We start from the raw sequence: 21,572 nt of genomic DNA on the forward strand, positions 1-21,572 counted from the left end.
TAGACAGGATGCGTCTCAGTCTGATCAGAACAAATTTGACTGTCCTGACGTCACTCTACGCGTGCAAAACCAAGGCACCCAAGCTGTCAATATCCAATCTGTTCGCTGCCCGGCTGTTTCCTCGCATGCTCAGCAGTCTATTACTTGGCTCCACTGCCCCGTCAGCTCCTGTCATGCTCAACCGGAAACACAGGGACAGTTTATGTTACTTGCGCTGATGCCGGTCTCGCTACCCCATCAGAGCTTCACATGTGCAACCGAAAATAGCGAAATAGTGTCCAGTCATAGTCATAGATATATAGTCGTATTTTTTTTAAATAAAAATAAAATAATGAAAAATAAAACAAAACCGTTTAACGCACTTGCGAGGAACGGGAAGTAGAGAGCGGTAAACAGCGTCACATGACGTCAAACACTACATGCGCTGGGCGCCGCCTTCGTTCAACGTCGTTGCTACAGCAACCTGTCAGATGGGTCAATAATGTGGCTCAGTCTGAACAGGGCCAGATCGGATTTGGACACTTGCTGAAAACAGTCAGGACAGTCAACCCGAAAAATCAGATTTGAGGAGGAATCCGATTTGCCTGCAGTCTGAACGCAGCCAATTAAAATGTGGTTTGTGCAGAGTGAAGACATTTGGGCCATTTGTTACCGAGCTGTGCAGGGAGACTGAACAAATATGAGTTTGAAAATCACAATCTGAAAGAAGATTTATTTAATATTAAAATTTATTTATTAATTTATAAGTCTGGAGCACCTGCCTCTGTCTCTGGGCACAAGTCAAACTGTTTCTCTCCCGCCTGTGATGCAGTCATGAAAAAGTGCACAGACAAGCTAAAGGGTAAAGAAAAAGCTTGTGGAGAGCCTCAGAAAAGGGAAACCAGTCTAATGATGACCCAGAAGAAGAGCATACTACAACTCACAGGATAAAAAAAGTAGCATTTAATAGACAATAACAGCTGTCCTACTTAAATTACACATTTATCCATACAAGTGATTCTCACATGCTAAGATCTCTCAGTGTAATGTGTGATGACGGACTTGCAAGTGAGGCAATGAAGTACGGAAGAGGATTAGGGCCAGTGAAGAGGGAAAAAAAGTTTGGCAGGATTCTGAGTTTATTCTCAGCATTCTGTCTTTAAATTCAGAATTCTGAGATTCTGACTTTAATAAAGCGAGAATTCTCTCTTTATTCTTAGAATTCTGACTTTAAAGTGGGAATTCTCACTTTCAGAATTCTGACTAACCCCCACAATACATAGCTCTATGTCACAAAGACAGAATTCTCACTTTAATCTCAGAATTCAGATATTAAAGTCAGAATTTTCACTTTAAAAGTCAGAATTCTGAGAATAAAGTGAGAATCCTGACAACCTTTTTTTTTCTCTTCACTGACCCTAATCTTCTTCCGTAATGAAGCCTTCATAATTGCAAAAAATTAAACACCTTGCTTCCATTTCCAACATGCTATCTTTGCGAAGCAAGTTTTCTGCATCGGTAGAGATTAAAACAAAATTGTGGAATAGACTGGACAGTAAGTAACACACTTAAGGTGTCATTGTCTACCATTACTTCAAGATAGTACTGTGTCATTAAAGAGAAATAGGAGCATGTCTCCTCTAATTACAACATTGAAGTGTAATGGTGGGTTGCATTTTTAATAATTTGGTATATTTGCTTCTTTGCAGGTTCATCAAATATAGCGTTATGTGAAATCGCTCCGTGATGTAAAAGAGGTTGTGGTCGCTGGTCTAGACGGAATTTCCCAGACAGCACAGGCGGGCGGCTCAGTTGCAAAACTTAAATGTTTCCCTCAACAAAGAATAATTGGACTATTGATTGGCCTAAGGCTTTTTTTTTATTTACCAGTCTACTTTAGAATACTCAAAGTGCATTGCAAGGACAGCATCCTTTGAATGCCAGCCAGGGCTTTGTTACAAATGGCTATAGTCTAAAATATATAAAAGTCCACTTGACACCTGCCCAAATTTGTAAATAAAAGAATATGCACCATGAAAAAAAAAGTAAGCAAATGCATCTGGGTTGAAATATGCTTTTTTTTTTTCTGAAAAAAAATCTTATGGTCAGATCAATCTGCACAAAGCATGACACAAAATATCAAGGATTTGTAAAAATTTAGACACCTTTGTGTTGTTTAATGGTTGTTATATATTGTATTTAGTGTTTTGTAGAATATGTTCCGTTCATTATTTGTAAGAGACTTACTGTCATGGTCTGTGTTTTGGTTTGTTTTATTGGTCATGTTTTCCCTAGTGTGTCTCCCTTTGTCAATGTCTCGTCAAATTTTATCATGTCCTCCTGTGCTTGTCATCTCGGTCCCTGGTGTTACCCAATCAGTTCCCCAAGCCACGTGTGTCATGTGCTGGTGTCTCTCGTTGTCTCGTTACTGTGTGTATTTAGGCCCCGTCCACACAAAAGCCAGTTTCAATGTATCCTCACAAGTTTCTTATCGTTCAGGTCGTTCGTCCACACGATGGCGTGGTTTCGGAGCTTGTAACCGATCACTTTTGAAACCGGGCTCCAGCGTGGAAAGATTTCAAAACGCGCCCTATATGCATCCGTCTGGCACCATATGCAGGATACTCCTCCAGTGGTGACGTATTGGTCGCAGCTCGATGATGACGCATTGTTGCACATTGATGACGTATGCGCCAATTCTCGCGGGACTGCGTGCGAACCATCAGTCTGTCAACAACAATGGTTGAAAGCCGTGTCGTAGTCGTTTTGCGCAGCCTCCTTAGCTTGCTTATGCAGCAAAATATTTTGCTTCTTTATTCCCATGTTCAACAAGCGGTGTTGTACTTGAATCACCCGCAATTATCACTTCTCCTGTGTTCGTCTTTTTTAATGTTGTTTTGATACATGCAAAGCCATGTTTGCTCTGTAGATTGCAATAAAGTTGGGGAAAATAAGTGTCTTCTTCGCTGATTCTTCTTCTACGCTTTCCGTTAACTGCCCGTGGCTGTGCTTCAGTGCCACTCCAGACTTCTTTTGGACACATGCAGTCTTGAAATGGTTCTGTGTACGAGATTTGTTTGCGGAACAAAGCCGGTTTTGCCTCCGTCTGGACAGGGCCTGATTTCCCTGCTTTCTTTCAGTCCTTGTCGAATCATTGTTTGTGTCACACCCGGTTACCAGCTCCTGTGCCTGCCTGTTTTAGTTTGATACCCAACACCTGCCTCCTCGCTCTGTCTTCCCGCATTTGGGTCCTCAACCTCCACACCGTGACAGATTGACTCGACCAAGTAAGGACCCAGCGAAAGGCACATGGCCTGGCCCTGCTCCACGGCAGCAGCAGGCCCTAGTCCCTGCTCCATGGCAGCTTCAAGTACCCGTCGCGGCTCCACGGCAGCTTCAAGTACCTGTCGCGGCTCCACGGCAGCCTCAAGTACCTGTCGCGGCTCCACGGCAGCCACAAGTCCCCATCGCAGCTCCACGGCAGCCTCGCCTGTGCCGCTGCTGCCCCGGGCCTCCTCGCCTGTGTTGCTGCAGCCCTTGGCCTCCTTGCCTGTGCCTCTGCCATGGCAAATTTCCCCGCCGCTGCCGCGCCAAGTCTCTTCGCATCTGCCACGGCAGCCTCTAGCCCGTTTTCCTGTTCCGGTGGCGCAAGCCCCGCGGCTGCCTCCCGTTCCTGTTCCTGCGGTGCGCGACCCGCGGCTGCCTTCTGGCCCTGTGTGGGGCTCGGGTCGCCCTCCTGAACGGCCGCGACAGGCCCCTCTCGTCTGTCGTCCGGGACCTCCTGACTGACTTCCGGACGCCCCTCTTGTCAATCCCTGATGGGTGGGGCCGTGTTCCCGCCCGCCGCCTTGCCCCCTTCTGCCTGCTCTCGTTTTGGGACTCTTTGTTTTGGTTTGGACGTCTGGGATCCGTCCCTTAAAGGGTGGGGGGGGGGGGCGTGGTTTCTGTCGTGGTCTGTGTTTTGGTTTGTTTTATTGGTCATTTTTTCCTAGCGTGTCTTCCTTTGTTAATGTCTCGTCAAGTTTTATCATGTCCTCCTGTGCTTGTCAACCCTGGTGTTACCCAATCAGTTCCCCAAGCCACGTGTGTCTTGTGCAGGTGTCTCTCGTTGTCTCGTTACTGTGTGTATTTAATTCCCTGCTTTCTTTCAGTCCTTGTCGAGTCATTGTTTGTGTCACACCGGGTTTCCAGCTTCCGCATTTGGGTCCTCAACCTCCACACTATGACACTTACTATTGACATGAATGTATTACTAGAGCTTATGTGAGTTGCCTAAAATGTTGACACAAACATCCGTTAGTCCTTTAAAAAAAAAAAAAATACACTACAACTAATATAATGCTACTGTGGAAAATACTGCCGGCCGGCTAAACCAGCAAACATTCAGTCTGCATCTGTCACAGAGTAGAGAGATGCAGTGCTGATGCTGCTCTTTAGGTGAAAGATGGCTGGGATATTTCACCAGGGAGAAATATTTTAAATGAGCAAAAACAGACTGTAAATGTAACAAAACAAACTTTTTTCTTTCTTTTTTTTCAAATCACCAAATATGTGACTCTGCATGTGCCAAACCGCGAGTATGTGGGGGGTCAACCATTGTGTACTTTTTTTCCCACTTGTCTCTTTTTTTACCCCATTAGCTGTTTAATATGTGGTCTTTAGTAGGGATGTAACGATATCCAAACATCACAATGTGAAAGTCACAATAAGATAATTATCACACATTTGTGGGGAGGTTGGCGATATAAAAAAAGGTCACAATATTGTGAAAAAAAAGAGCTCATACAAAAAAACCACAATATTGTGCTTTTGTACAACAACAACAACAACAACCTACAATCTCTAATAACACTTAATATTGAGGCACTTACTTGCTAATGCATGCACACATTGAGTTTCTCCACATATATTTTTTTCTTTTTTTCTTTTTTTTTTAATGCGAGAGCTCAGTATTGATTATTTGACATGTCATCATCATTGTTCTCCTTTTTTTTTTTTTTTTTGTATGTGGATGTGTGCGTGTAAAAAAAAAAAAAAATCCCATACCGTTCACCTAAACCGAACACAGCACCGACCAGACACCACCCACTGGGCCACTAACCAGAGTCCTTCACCAACCCCAGAGACATCTAAATTCCAACAAATCAGGGAGACCTCAAGGGCCCAAAGGAGAAACTGAGGAAAGGTAGAAAGGACAGACGAAGCAGAGTGAGATCCACAGACACCAGCCTCCACCGATTCAATGACCTGAGGGAGAAACAGATTGTGTCTGAGTTTCGATAGATGCTGGTGTGGTGGATCTGGCATGCATGAAAATCTCCACCAAAGAGGGGAGCCGTCGACCCCCGCCGGGACAGAGCAAGCGCAACACCTCAGGGCCCCCCAGGCCGCGGCAGCGCCAAAGGACGACCCCCGGGCCCCGCAGGGGCCACCGGCCGGAGAGCAAACCCAGGAGCAGGAGCGCCCCCCACCCCAACGCGGCCCGCGCCCCCAACCCAACGCAGCAGGACGGGGCACTGCAGGCCCACCAGGCACCCCACCAGCCCACAACCCCCGCCCCCCATCCACCCCAACCCAGCCCCAACCGCCCCCAGGTCCCCAAATCCCCACGCGGGGGGACAGAACACCAGGGGCAGAAGGGGAGATAGGGGCACCGGAGGACGGGTGGCACCCCCGAACCCCAGGCCCAGCGGAGAGAGGCCCCGGTCGTCACCCCAACAATCTAAGTGAAAAACTAACCCTGTTACTGAGTTCGCCAGTCGGCGAGCTGGCGAACTCTACCCCTAAACCGTGAGTGTGACCCCACCCAGTGTATATACATAAGTGTGTGTGTGTGGTGCATTAAAATTGGAGGCAGGTGAACCGGAGCAGAGGGAAATGATATCCCCCTCTGCTCCGATCCACCCACCTCCCAGGCATGTCAATGAGCGTATGTGGTGCATTAAAAGAAATTAATGGGGGGGGGGGGTGCACACGGACAGGGGACCGCAGCACTGCTCCATACTGCGGCCTGCCCCAACCGAATATTAGCCCTTAGTGCTATTTGGAGGTGAATCTGCTCGATCCTGTTGGCAGCAACTGGGTTCCTGACTATAAAAACACAACCATTAGTTACAAACTGCCAAATGCAGAGACATCAATGTAAGTTATCACGATGTGGTGGCTCTCGCTAACGGGCAGAATTAAATAACCAGAATTAGGTTAAAATATTCTATATACGTAGACCATATTTCTATGAATTTTGATATTTGTTTTTTATTTGAGGCCGATATTTTTTCCATTAAAATGTGATTTATGAGGAGGTTAGACCATTGGTCGATATTTAGAGTTTGTTTATGTTTCTAGTTAACAAGAATTGTTTTTTTTTGCGATAGTAAGGGCTACAAGTGTAGATTGAAATTGTTTATGTGGTAGGTCAGTTGTTGTTAAGTCACCTAGCAAACACAAGTTTGGAGATAAAGGTATCCTACAGTCCAAGATAGCGGAAAGTTTTTCTAAGACTTTAGTCCAGAAATACATAACCGGAGTGCATAACCATAAAGCATGAAAATAAGTGTCTGTAGTGTTTTGTAAACACTGGAGACAAATGTCGGAGTCGGAGAGTCCCATTTTCTTCATCATATATTGAGTAATGTATGTTCTATGGATAATTTTATATTGGATAAGTTGTAAATTTGTGTGTTTTGTCATTTTAAATGCATTTTCACAAACTTGAATCCAAAAGTCAGATTCCGGAGCTATAGTCTCCCATTTTAAGATGGGTAAAGACATTTTGTCCGTATATGAAAGTAACTTATATATTTTTGAAAGTTTTTTTGTTGTTGTCGGAGAAAGCTTGGTAATATCTTTAGCTAAAACGGGCGGTTGGAGCGTACCCTGAAGTGTTGGAATTTGTTTCTTTATCATATTTTTAACTTGCAGATAATGTAAAAAATTTCCGTTTGTTATTTTGTATTTTTGGAGCAAGGATATATATGATATAAACATATTATCTGAAAAGAGATGGTGGAGATGTGTAATTCCTTTCTGCTCCCACACACCTAAATAAAACGATTGGTTGTTAATTCGAATGTCAGGGTTATGCCATAGGGGAGAAAGCCCACAGGGCTCCACTTGGGCTTTTGTAATTTCTAATGCCTTCCACCAAGCAGTCAGGGTGGCGGAAATCATTGGGTTTTTAAAACAATTATGTCGCTTAATTGATGTTGTAATAAAGAGTAAATCTAGCCATCTGAGGTTATTACAATCCTTCTGTTCTAGTTCCAGCCAACAGTTAGTATCTCTGTTGGGTTGTGCCCATAGAACGATATATTGTAGCTGGTTGGCTATATAGTAGTACATAAAATTTGGTGCCTCTAGACCACCTTTGGATTTACTTTTCTGAAGAGTAGATAGACTAATCTTTGCTTTTTTTTTTATTCCAGTAAAATTTTGTAACGGCTGAGTCCAACAACTGGAACCAGTTAGCCGTAGGTTTAAATGGAATCATTGAGAAAAAATAGTTTATTTTAGGTAAAACTTTCATTTTAATGGTGGCTATTCGTCCTATTAAAGAAATAGGAAGAATATTCCAGCGTTCCAAGTCACTATGAATGTTATCCAGAAGTGGAGAAAAGTTTAAATGAATTAAATCAGTTAATTTAGGTGAGATTTTTATGCCTAAGTATTTTAAATTACCTATAGGAAATGAGTAGTGTGGGTCCTGGCTTGCAGGGTTCCATGAATTTTCTGTAATAGGTAGAAGTGTTGATTTTGTCCAGTTAATAGAATAATCTGATAACTGTGAGAATTTAGTTATTAAGTTAAATACTTCCCTTAACGAAATCGCCGGGTTTTCTAAATAAAGTAAAATATCATCGGCATATAGATTAATTTTATGTTCTGTTACCCCAGAGTGAATTCCTTGAATCCTTCTTTCCTGGCGTATGGCTATTGCAAGTGGCTCAATAAATATTGCAAATAATAAAGGGGATAGTGGGCATCCTTGTCTTGTGCCTCTCTGTAAAATAAAGCTCTTAGATATAATCTCATTAGTAGTAACTGTAGCTTTGGGAGAATCATATAATACTGACACCCAGTGGATAAATGATTTCCCAAAGCCAAATTTATTTAAAACAGCAAAGAGGAAGGACCAGTTAACTTTGTCGAAAGCTTTTTCTGCATCCAACGATATAATAACTGCCTTCTTATCATGCCGCTGTGACATGCTAATAAGGTTAAAGAGCCTCCTAATATTATTAGTAGAGTGACGATCTTTAATAAAGCCTGTTTGGTCGCTATGAATAATTGTCGAAATTACTGTTTCCAGTCTAGATGTGAAAGCCTTAGTAATAATTTTAATATCAGTGTTAATTAGTGAAATCGGACGGTAACTTGATGGAAGGGTGGGGTCTTTTTCTGGCTTTAATAAAAGTTTAATTGCTGCTGTATTCATGTGTGGACGTATGTACCCATTAGTTTTAATTTCTGTTACTACTCTTAAGAATAGCGGAGCAAGCATTAACCAGTAGTGCTTAAACAATATAGCCGGATAACCATCTGGGCCAGGTGCCTTGCCATTAGGCATACTATCTAGAGCACTGTACAACTCGTTTATAGTAAGTGACGCCTCTAACATATCTTTATATTCCGTAGTTAACTGAGGCATATTTAAGCTACTGAGTAGTTCCTCCACATATTGACTCACAAGTTCACAAGCATGCTATGTTCCCCTTATTCTGACCATTAGTGTGGATTTTAAACCTAGTATGGCCAAAACATACCTTGTGAAAATTAAACTGCACTAAAAAACTAGCCACCAGAAACTGCACAAATGGAAATTCTGCTTATAATATCAAGACCTGATGACGACAATATTGTTATTGCAGTTGTAATATAAGGATATCACAATATTGCCATTATTGTAACATCCGTATTGATTAGTGATGGGAAAATTAAGCTGCATGAACCACTCGCATTTTTTATATATGTATTTATTCACTCCTCTAGATCAGTGATGCTCAATATATTTTACACAAGAGCCACATTAGCAAAGGCTAGTGGAGCCACTTTAGCGACATTATAGGCCAAATCTCCAGGCCCCTACAATAAGCTGGAACACTGAAGGTAGAACACTGTGTTGCCATGTTTGACAGTTACCTCTTTTTTGAAAGCAACTGAGATGAATTGAGATGAAAGGAGACTTATAATGTGGGCGTTTGCATTTTAGTTGTGTAATGTTTGTTACATATTTATGTAGCAGAATACATTTTAAAAAATTGTATTGACTTTTTCCATATGGTTCTAAGTTGACACTATGCCTGTGCCGATATTACATTCTGATGGTATGATGACAGTGAGCAAAAATATGTCTATGTCACGGTATCACATTATTAAAATTACAGCTCTAAAATGTTTTGTCAGGTTGTGGCATGGGGTGGAGGACCCAAATGCAGGGAGAAAAAGCTGCAAGGCAGGGATGCAGTCAAAAAAGGGGATTTAATTAAGAAAAAGGCAAACCAAGGTACTTGGCAAAAATAACAAAATCAGCAATGTCTAAAAACGTAAGTCAAAGCAACAACTCAAACAGGAACACAGCTAGGCGAAGACATAATGACGACAGGACATGGCATGGGTGTGACAATGACTCGACAAGGACTGAAAGAAAGCAGGGAACTAAATACACATAGTAACAAGACAACGAGAGACACCTGGAAAAGACACAAGTGTCTTGGGGAGCTGATTGGGTAACACCAGGGGCCGGAATAACAAGCACAGACATTGACAAACGGAGAAACACAAGGAAAACGTGACCAATAAACAAAACCAAAACACAGACCATGTCAGTCCTTTGTTAATACAGTATTTGGGCAAACTACTCATCTAACAGGCTACTTTGAAGGAGCATGTGTTTGTGCATTTGTTTATAACAAATCCGATAAAGGTAATTTAATCAACTGTACTGTGCTGAATTATTACTGAACACAAGTTTGGAGCTGTGGTATCAGTAGAAAAGCGAGTGAGTGTTGATCATATGTTGCCTAGCGACCATACTTGCGTCGCACCACACACAAATGAGTCAGTAACACTAGAAATTAAATAAAACAACAAATGATGGTGCTTTCAAACTCTGTGTACTTTTCTGCACTGTCAATTTGAATAAATATCCTGTTCTTAACTAAACGGATGTATTTTTCTTTAACTGAGTCATAGATTAATTGAAAAATAATTGACAGATTAATCAATTGTTAAAATAATCATTAGTTGCCGTCCTAATATTCAGCAAAATGACAAAACTTATGCAGAGTTTTAAGTGTGTGTGATTGAGAATATTGTTTTGTAGGTGCCCACGTCGAGACGAGCCACCTATTATGTTTCCTACAAGAGAGACCTATTCATCCAAATCAAACTTCCAAAATATTCCTTGCCAAAGGTAGGTTGAAATATTTTTGTGTGTGTTAACTTTGTGATGGTTCAATCAAGTTCGTTATGTCTATCAGTGCAGATATTCGATTTCTAGAAAAACGTATGAGAACCCTTTGGAATTGCCTGCATTTCTGCAAAAATTGGTCATAAAATGTGAACTGATTGCCATGTAAGCAGTGTTGGGAAGGTTACTTTAAAAAAGTAATTAGTTATAGTTACTCATTACTTGCTTAAAAAAGTAACTGACTTAGTAATTGAATTACTTCATAATAAAAGTAACTTGTTACCAGGCAAAGTAACTATTTTCACTACTTAATTTTTTTTTTATATCAAACAATTTGGATTTTTATTTTATTTATTATTATTATAATTATTATTATAGAAGGAATTCAAATTACGTCCATGCTACATATGGTGTTTTGATTTATTTTTGTGAGTTTTTATGTCTCACAAATGCCTCACTCCATAATATGACATATCATATAATAATAATAATAATAATTAGAATTAATTATATTTGGAGAGGTGATGTATGTTCTACCACTGCCAGTTACTACAGCTATCAGAATATTAATAAAAAGAAAATAAATACTGTATATATGGTGATTTGTGGCACATATGTCATCTATAGGTAATTTGTAGACAGTCCCTCCAGGATTTCACGGGCATTTTTTATTATTGTTGCGGGATAAAATAATCAATAATATATAAAATAAATTGCCAATGCTATTGAAATATACAGTGCTTAATGCTATCATGGCCAAAATCATTGCCATAACTACTACTCCATTAACTCCTCAAAATCATCAGCTTCCATTTGAGCTCTCTGAAAAACATACTTTTGTACACTTTAAATTAATTAATTTCAATTAATATGGTGATATTTCTTCAGTTTATAATCCTACACAAGACATGTTTAATGATTGATTTACATAAGAAAACTGTACAATTCTAGACTTAACGTGCATCATTCACATACAAATGTCATTGCATCGCCTCCATGAGTGTGAGCAGATTTCTTTCAACACTTTTCATGTGTTTAGCACTCGAGAAATAAGAGAAATACAATTGTTGGCGCTATTAATTACACTAGGTGAGCGTGTCGCTATGACTTACCAGTATCTTTATCACTATTCTGGTGCTTGTGGAGTCGCAATATGGTTCTTGGTGGAACAGAATTGTCAACAAATCGCTCCTCATGGCGGCCGTTTTGCGGCAAATCTCGACTGTTATTTTTTGATTAATGTCACTCTTGTCAAAGTTGGCAAACCAGTTCCAGGCGAGGACGTGGACTCTGCTAAAATGCTAAAATATGATAAACCTTAATCCAGAAGGAAGAAGGGTGACACGTCCATCACGTTGTGAGTCGTGACACGCTTCCCACGGCACCTCCAAAATAAAAGTCACTAAACATTTCAGCTGTCAAGGCGCTTTTATTGTGACAAGGTCCGACAACAACAGTGGCTCTAACTGTGCGCAAATGACAGCTTCCTGCGTCTTGTAACACAACGCATTTCTCATATAATAACGATAACGGCGTTTCAAATATGGGGAGAATAATTAGTTGGATTAATCCGTTTATTGAAAAAGATTGGAGTTACCTAACGCCGTTAGTTTGAACGCCGTTATTCCCAACACTGCATGTAAATCACAACAACAGATAAGCATCCTATTTAAACCAATCTCAGTATGTATGATTACAAGTCTGCTTCAAATATATAATCACTGCTTGGCAGGATACATATCCTTGGCACTGTATAAAACATACATAAAAACAAAACACAATAATTTGCTAATTACCACCTATTTTCAAATGAAACACCACAAAGACAAGATGTTTAATGTTCATACTAATTAACATTACTAGTTTTTTTTTGTATATATTCTCTCATTTTTATCTTGATGCCTGCCACACATTCCAATACAACGAGGACAAAAGACTGGGAAATATAAAATATATTGATATTTATGAATTAAATATGATTTTTCTTATACTTGTTCTTGCATCACAAGCTGCTATGCAGCACAAGATACAGTATACTGTGCAATTTGTTATTAACTGTCTATATTCACAGCACATCATTGATCTCATGAACACGTCCACAAGGTTAGCCTGCGTTAATCTCACCCCTCCCACCCTCTGATCATAACTCCTTTTAATCTCTGCTTCCTGTTAGGATTTACACATTGTCAGCACAGATGAAAAGCAGGTATTTGCGGCAGTGCAAGAGTGGAACCAGAATGACACCTATAACCTCTACCTGTCCGACACTAGAGGCATCTACTTCACCTTGGCCATGGAAAATGTCAAGACCACTAAAGGCATGGGAGGGAACCAGATGCTGGATTTGTATGAGGTAGGCTCCGAATGAAATTGGTTATAAATGTAAGGAAACATATCACCAATTACATCTATTGGAAGTCGCATTGACTACGATCTTCTTATTGCAATTCACTATAAACCATCTGCGCAACCATTAAAATTACTAGAAAGAGTACACAACTTCAGTTTGTAGCTGCATTGTATCTATACCGAAACATTGCTGTTAAACCATTCTTTAATTGAACCCACCAATTGTACACATTTGCTCAGTGATCAACGTCACTGAAAAAAATGGTCTGTGGTTTGACTGACGGATTTCCCACCATTAAAAATTCTCATACAATAACGCTAACGGCGTTTCAAATCAAGGCTTGTTCCCAAAAATAAAAATAAAAATGTAAACATAGCTGAACCTGATATCTTTGCTCAAGGACTGATAGTCACTTAGGAGCTGTTAAGCCTTCGAAAAGCCACTACTCCTGACTTTCCTGATTGTTAAAATAAGTACCGTACTGATTCTAGCCTGTAAAACAACATGGAACTAGTGAACTGGTCTTTAAGTGCTCTGGACAAGATCAGAACTGAACCTGGTCAACGCTCATGTCCGGGTGGAACTTTCATGTCTGGATTTGCAGAAAATAGCTGGGGAAAATGGCGGCCGCTGTGTCTAGCCTCACTCGAAGTTGAAGACGCTAAAGACATCTACCTGTTCATCACGCTGGTGGCTGGGACTCTTCTGCTAGGGATCAGAGCCCTCTGGCTGCATCGGGCCTCAGAAAAATGCAGGATGGGCAAAAAAAAAAGGCGATGGAAATGGCCACTGTGGCTCTGAGTACCATCACTGGAGTGCAAGCCGACCTGTCCAAGGCCTGTGACGACATGTCACAGGTGAAGAACGACCTCGCTGCATCCAACATCACCATCAACAGACTAGGAATGAACTTGACTACAAAGCTGAACAACCTGGAGATGATTGCTCGTCGGAACGCGATGAACAGAAATCGAGACGAGGAAGAAATTGACTGAAGGGTGTGGCTGGATGCGGGCTGCCATTTATTCTCAGCTATCCAATGCTACTGGACCGAACTGATCAACAAGAGAACAAATCAACGTTTTGATTAAAAATAAATAAATAAAAATAAAAAGACTATTGGGAAGACGAACTTTAATAAGCGATAACAAATTAATAAGCTTCGGCTTCATCCCGTCAGCCCTTTTTCTTTTCGGGTATAATTGTATGCGGAATATGAATGTTGTAAATTGTCTCTATGATTTTCCGAAAGGAAAAATTAACAAAGAAACAAACAAAACAAAAATTCCAATTCATACCACTGGCTCAGTACTTTATACCTCTATAATGGATTCTTGTTTTCCGTGATTAATTTGTTCAAAGTAATCCATCCAAACACCTAAAAATATTTTAAAAAAAATATATTAAGTTAAGAAAAACTACAGTTTAACATATATAAAATAATATAAAAATATAAATGACTGATGAAATGGGTAAAATGAGCATTAAGCAATAAGAATCAGACTCTTGATGGCATCTAAATGATAGGGAAGAGGAGAGGTTGTTGTTTGGAAGGGGAATCCGTCACTTTTCTACATGCTTTTTTTGCTGAAATTCTTTTGTTTTTCATGTCTTCTTTATCAAAGGGCCAGGAATGAAAACTTTCAATGGACCCATAGTAGCTTCTTGAACATTCATACGAGTGTACATAAGCCTCAATATTCTTTTGAAATGTTTCCAATGAGCATGTGGGTGCTGGTCATGCATGTGAGGAGGCCCTGCATCCAGTGACACAGCAACGCAACGCAAGATATAGGGCATGTCCAAATAACAAACAAATGACTGGTAGCATTAAAAAAAATGGTTGATACCCCCGTGACGCAATGCAGCATGGTGATATGTTCCAACAATGTGCGCACGCTGAATGAGATTGTAGCTTAACTTCTTTCAAATAAACGACTAGTCGACACTGTACAACTCTAGCAATAACATCATATTGTGCGCATCCGATTAAACACCTCCGGATGGATACGTGGAGTCAAGGAATTTGTTTAGTGTTATAATGTTGAATCAATGCAAAAATGTTATGTTGAATTTATTAATTTTTATATTGAATGTATTAATCCTCATTGTGACGAATTTATTAGACATTGTCAAATTTAATTTATTATTATTTATTATTTCATCATGTTGAATTTACTAAACACCATTATGTAGAATTTATTTAAAGGGGATGTATCTCTGTATTTGAAGCCCTTCCACGGTTAACTATAGGCATATAATTATTAAATCTTACCTTTGACACCATGTCAAAGGCACCATGTCAATGTAACACTAACACACCTGATTCATGATCAGGATCGTTATCAGGCTTCTGCAAAGCTTGCTGATTAGCTGATCATTAGATTCAGCTGTGCTGCAGGAGGGAAACATGGAAAACAGGCTGGATATGGGGCTCTCGAGGACCGAACTTGAGCACCACTGCTCTAGGTGCTTCGTACAAACGGGAATGATTCATTATGAAGGAATTGTTTTCTTTCGCAAGTGCATGCCAAGCATATGGCTCTAAAAGAGTTTTTTGTACTTTGAGGGCTGTTACATATGCCTTCAAACTTTGGTAACTCTAGGTGAAACATAAAACAAGGAATTTTGAAACGCAAAATTTGATGCCCTGCCTTTGGGGACTTCCTTGTTAGGTGTAGCATATGGTACCAATAGACTTTTTTGTAGGTCGTGGGCTGTTACATGTGTCCAACAGGCTGGATAGGGGCTCTCGAGGACTGAAATTGAGCACCCCTGCTTTAGGTGCTTTGTACAACCGGGAATGATTAATTAATTGATGCCCCACCCCGGTCATAATGTACGGCAAAAACATTTTTTTTTTCCTCCTGATGTCTGAAAATGAAATTGAAAAGGCAATATTTGATGCCCCACCTCCATCATAAAGTATTCTGAAAAGTCAAGTTGTTGTCCCAAGTCTTGAGATGATACATGCCAACTTTGAAGTCAATCAGATGGAAACTGTTGGCAAGGAGGTAAGAAGTATGACTGCAGTGAATGTGCAAAAAAGGGGTCAAAATTTGACATTCAAAAATTCATGGCTCATTTCCTGTTAATTTTTAGCACATGGTCCAATTTGACTTTTTTGTGCGTCTAGGGATGCTACACGTGCCTGCCAATTTTAGTAGCTCTATGTCAAACGTGCCGGGATTGGTTTTTATTTTTCCACGCTAGGTGATGCTATAGAGTCATGTTATGACAACTTTATAATATCAAGTTTGCAAAGTTTGGTGAATTTTCGTAAATGTTTAGGTCCCCCAAAAATGCGATCGTTTGCGGAGAATAATAATAATAATAATCATCATCATCATAGGTAGGCCCAGGACATATAAAACCAATTTTCGCTTATGGGTGTGTTCTACTGTTGCTTTTCTCCCTTCTGTGGCTGTGGTCCTCCTCTTGCCTGACCTATACATAAAGTACAAAGCTTATGCTTAATGAGGCTCGCTCCCATGGCCTCTGGACTTGTAATGACCTTGTTAGCTTGCTAGATATCTACTTGTATGTCTTCAAATTAGCATTTCCTGTTTGAAAGAAGTATTTACATATTTTTTAACAACATAGTGTAAACCCAGTTTATCACTTAACACTGGCAGTAAAGGTGAGATATTGACCAGCATCATTGTTAGCTGTGTGGTCATTAACAAGGCTGTTACTTATCCCACTCTGTAAATGTGTGTGTATCTCATGTTGTGGTGAAGTATTCCATTGTGAAGAAGTACTCATGACATATATGGTGACTTAGAATTGGTAAACAGCCTTTACACTGAACTGTATGTAGTCAGGACTCGGTTGCAATTAGACCAGCAACTTCCTTTTCCACTACATCTTAGAAGTCATGATTAGGCTTTAAGGATTAAGATTTTTTTAATTATTATTATTTGAGAATGAAAATAAAGTGTTTTCCATCCAGGTAGTGGCAAAATGTAAATACAAAAAATAATTTATTGCAAATCAGATTGACACTTTATTGTAGAGTGCCTGTTTATTATTAAATTCTCCTCTCAACTTATGTAAACATAAAAGCTTCAATAAATACTAGAGGTCTCGTACACACCTAATAATTTTCAAACTCTTAAAGAGATAGAAGACTTATAACTGGGAACGGGAATTAATAAACTTCGGCTTCATCCCGTCAGCCCTTTATCTTTTCGGGTATAATTGTATGTGAAAAGTGAAGGTTGTAAATTGTTATGATTGTCCGAAAGGAAAATTTAACAAACAAAAACAAAAAAACTAAACAAACTCATTTTCCAGTAATGGATTAGGCATTGTGTATAAATAATAAAAGTGCAAATATCTATGACAACTCATTCTCTGAATTTTCTTTTAAACTGATTTAAGTATCAAAATAAGAACATACAACGCCATGATCCTGGTCTCTTGATCGTGATGACGTATCCCTTGCGTAAACAACAGCCTTCATTCATTTCTATAGGAGTTTGCTCGTCATAATTAGCAAGAAAAAGGCCGTCTTCTATCCCAATTACTGCGCCAATTCTGATCAGAGTAAAATCCTCAACACGTCAGGTTTCATGTCATTCCCTGTGGGGGTGGGCCAATGGTGGCTGGCCTCTCCTAATGTGGGCTAAAGCGTGCTTAGCACAACATGTTGCTTGGCCTAGCAGAGTAAAAGTTACCCGGAAGTTTACCGTCCAGGTTAGGGGCTGTCCACAAATTACATTACCAGAGTGAACAATGTCAATGGTGATTTGACTGGTAATTTGAGCCTCAGTAACATGCAACTTGTAGATGGTCCCTAACTTCGACTCGCTACGAGCCGGCCGGCTCAATGAGTCGGCCACTTTCATCCGGCTTTCGGCTGGACACAAATCTTTGGTAAGTCCTCCGTGGCTGTACTGCTTTTGAAGAAGTGCTTCTTTGCTATAGGGCAAAATTCCACCTTTGGTGTCCACCGTGGGATGCAATAATTCCTGAATGAGTCTCTTTGTTGTCACTGGCAGGCATCTCATTCAATGTGTATATTACGCACGCGATACATCACGATGATCACTGTCCAAAATGGCCGATACGGCACTTAATGCAAAAATATTCATAAAAAGTGCTCAACATAAATTGACTTTTTTTTTTCAGGGAAGACTTGAAATTAACGATTTTACACAATAGCTGGTTAGTTTTTTATAAATCTTATAATCCTTTATAAGATTTTCTGACTCACCTGACACATGGACAGAAAATCTGGATTTTTTTTCTTATTGAGTGTGATCTTCTCTGATAATTTCAACACCGAGCACAACATACAGTATATTTTATTGTATTGTATAATTGCCCTAGGAATGTCTTTTTATGTTGCTAAAATCTGTATGTTCCCATGTCTTGTGATGTTAGTGGGAGAACTGGAGACAAAATTTGCTGTTAAGTTGAGTACTATAAAGTGGCAGAATTTACTCATGTTTTATATTATGTATTGTCATTGCCGTTCCTCCCCCAAACTTAAAAAATGACAACTTTTTCAGGACTTATAATAATAATAAAATGGCATCTTGGCACGGTGGATCAGGATGACTCATTATGAGCAGAGGTCGTGAGATCGAGTTCCGGGCTCCGGTCTTCCTGGTGGAGTTTGCATGTTCTCCCCGTGCCTGCGTGGGTTTTCTCCAGGTACTACAGTTTCCTCCCACATTCAGAAAAACATGCATGGTAGATTAATTGAACACTCTAAATTGTTATTGTGAGTGTGAGTGGTTGTTTGTCTGTGTAGGCAAGGTGATTGACTGGCAATCAGTTCAGGGAGTACCCCGCCTGCTGCTCGAAGACAGCTGGGATAGGATACAGTACACCTGCGACCCTGGTGAGGATAAGCAAGATAATGGATAATGGATGGATATGCCATCTTACTTGAGTTTCAAAACACCACTTTTTTCAAGCTGGTATTGAATTGGAGGTTTGAGATCGTTTTTTTTTTTTTGTTTGTTTTTTGATGGGTGCGGCAGGAGAGCAGCATTAGCCAAAGCGCATTAAGCAGGATAAAAAAGCCTCTCTTCATCGGGTACCAATCCACCTCTTTGACAGACTTCTAAGTTCTTACAATTTAAGTTGTTGCACGAGTGTCACATGAAGTGGACTGTATGGGGCAAGAACTTGATGTAGAAGTTCATGTCCACGAACTCCTGCAGGGACTTCACAGTGCGCAAGCATTGGAAGCTTGAGATGGCCCTCACCTTGGACGTGAGATTTACAGCTATTTTTTGAAGTGACATGGTGACAGAGAAAGGTGGTGGATGATAGGCCGAACTCACACCTGGCTGGGTTGATGATAAGGCCATGCTCAATGAGCATCTGGAACATTTGCTGGAAGTGTGTTAAATGGACCTCTAAGGATGCTCCGCACAACAAGAATACCATGGTGCGTAGCACAGCCTCCATCAAACGTCTGTGCTGCACCCTTTATAACAAATCGCATACTGTTGCAGAATTCAAAAAGACCAAAAGGGTGATGACCTCTGTTTTGGGCACCTCCTATGGGTGGACCATACTGCATCTTTTGGTAACCACGTCAAGTCCACCTTGGAAAATAGAGTCGTCCTGACCAGAAATGTCCTGTATGTGGCTCAAGGTAACGGTCAAGGGTCGTTGCATTGTTGAAGTGTCAAAAATCATTACAGGGGTGCCATGTGTAAAATCGTGGGCCGACCATGATGATATAATGCTCCACAGCATGCTTCATAGATCAGAAACTGGGCCTGGTGAGCTCTGGGAACTTGCATAGCAGTTGTTGGTATGGGGTTTTGGGTAGCAAATGTACCCACACAGTACTCCCATACCTCTAAGCATGCAGTGGTAAGACCAAAAATAAAGACATTAATCAGGCGAGTTTGTGATATCCACCAGGAGTCTAAAAGCAAGGACAGCCAACTTTCTCTCGATCAACTCAGAAGGTTCACTATCACTGAGGCCATTTAGAATAGAGTGTGTGGTCTGCCTTCTCTGTTCCTGATAGTTCATAGCGCTGCAAAAGCAACAACTTGAATGCTTTGTACTAGCAGGACCTTGAAGGGCCTCCAAAAGCTGCCATTGAGGAATACAGCATGTTCTATGACATGGAAATATTTTATCATGTAATTTTTGTCGATTGGAATTGTGCTGAAACTGTGAGCATGCACTGTACTGCCAAAAGTCGTACAACTGTCTGGACGGCATAGATTGCACCTATATTTACTTTTCGTCAGCATTTGAGCAGAGCGAGCACTGCCAATAACTGTTACCATTACCCTTGTTGGACATATTGCTGATATCTGGGCCACCAAATCCCCAACCCCAACATTAAACAAAACACATTGCTTTCTGTAGCTTTAGAGGACTTGTAGGTGGCAATTGTGAGATGCCAGAGAATACAATGATTACGGTCACACTACAGACCATATTACATGCTATAAGGTTTAGTTGAATAAACCCCATATTACTGTGGCCAACTACAGAAGGTTTCTCATCTGCTCCGTGAAAATATTTTGACAAATCACCGCCTGTCTTGTCAACCCTCATTGTCTCATGGCCATCCCTCTGTTTTCACAGTGTGTGGAAATGTGGCTGCTGTGGCCGGGAGCATATTGTAAACATAACGTTACAGTCACTGGCAGACAGGTCAGACAAGAAAGCGAAGACCCTCAATTCGCACATTCATCTTGCATGTTGTAAGTCTCTGACAATTTCAAATAAGGTGCCTATTAGTGCCATTTACACAATTGTACCTCTCGGGAGTTAAACACTGAACTGAAAACGGTAAAACATCACTATGTTAACCTTTTGGAGTGGCTCTGACGCTCTGTCCTTTTATTCTTAAATCATGCTTAGGAGATGTTGAAGGTTATGTCTGACATTAGAGCAGAGGTGGGCAATCTCGGTCCTCGAGGGCCGGAGTCCTGCAGGTTTTGGAGGTTTCTCACTTCCAACACAAGCTGATTCCAATCAGCAGGATCGTTATCAGGCTTATGCAGAGCTTGCTGATGAGCTGATCATATATCAGCTGTGTTGGAGAAGGGCAACATGCAAAACCTGCAGGACTCCGGCCCTCGATGCCCACCTCTGCATTAGAGGAACACCAAGCAAGGTGTCTCAAGAAGTGATATCTGTCTGTGTGTAGGCCTTCTTCTTTGTGAATCACAACAAGCTGTCACTCATCAACGTATATGATGTTTTGTGTCGACTGATTCACAAAGAAATATAATTATTTATAACACTTGACATAATAGGAAATATTGCTAGCTGACTATCTGTTATGCTGTCAACTACATAAACAAAAAAAAGCAGGTAATTTGCATTTAACCGTGCAACTTTATGAAGAATGCTGCTTTCATTCAAAAAATAAAATGCTTTGGTGGATGAATGGGGGTTACGCACTAAACCCGGGAGCGTTCGGGGAAACAGAATGACTCACTTCCGCCGCTTCACTCAGCCTCGGCAGTACACATTAGAGACCTGGAAAATACCACTTTTTTTAACACACGATCGCTACGGGACTTCAACTGAGCAGTACTGAAATATGGGGTTCCGGTAGTGCCAAAAAGATGTCGTCATGCCTACTAGTGTCGATGTCTACTGCGCGTGTTTTGCTACTTGAATATGCAACTTGTCTGTGTTGTGTCATTGCTACGTGTATATGTATCGTCTCAATGTTAAGTGTTGTTGTTACTGTTTATGCTAAGTGTCACTTCTTCGTGTATGTGCAGCGTGTTAATGATGTGTCATTGACACTTGTCATTCTTCACCTCTCTCCCTCTCTCCAGCCATTCATCACTCCATCCATCTTTGTTTCCCTCAATCAAAAAACAAACATAT

At 40.6% G+C, this 21,572-nt stretch overlaps 1 protein-coding gene across 5 annotated transcripts in view; it reads left to right on the top strand.

Annotated features, from left to right (window-relative positions):
• The window catches only part of sorcs3a (sortilin related VPS10 domain containing receptor 3a), a 300,196-nt gene that overhangs the window by 217,437 nt on the left and 61,187 nt on the right, over positions 1-21,572 (top strand). For all 5 annotated transcript variants that reach the window (XM_077570516.1, XM_077570517.1, XM_077570515.1 and 2 more), the window contains 2 exons: positions 10,301-10,390; positions 12,561-12,740. In XM_077570516.1, the coding sequence (XP_077426642.1) occupies positions 10,301-10,390; positions 12,561-12,740 (270 nt within the window). The remainder of the gene's footprint in view (positions 1-10,300; positions 10,391-12,560; positions 12,741-21,572) is intronic.

This window comes from Vanacampus margaritifer, chromosome 7 (genome assembly GCF_051991255.1).
Source record: "Vanacampus margaritifer isolate UIUO_Vmar chromosome 7, RoL_Vmar_1.0, whole genome shotgun sequence".
Taxonomy (NCBI): Eukaryota; Metazoa; Chordata; class Actinopteri; order Syngnathiformes; family Syngnathidae; genus Vanacampus; species Vanacampus margaritifer.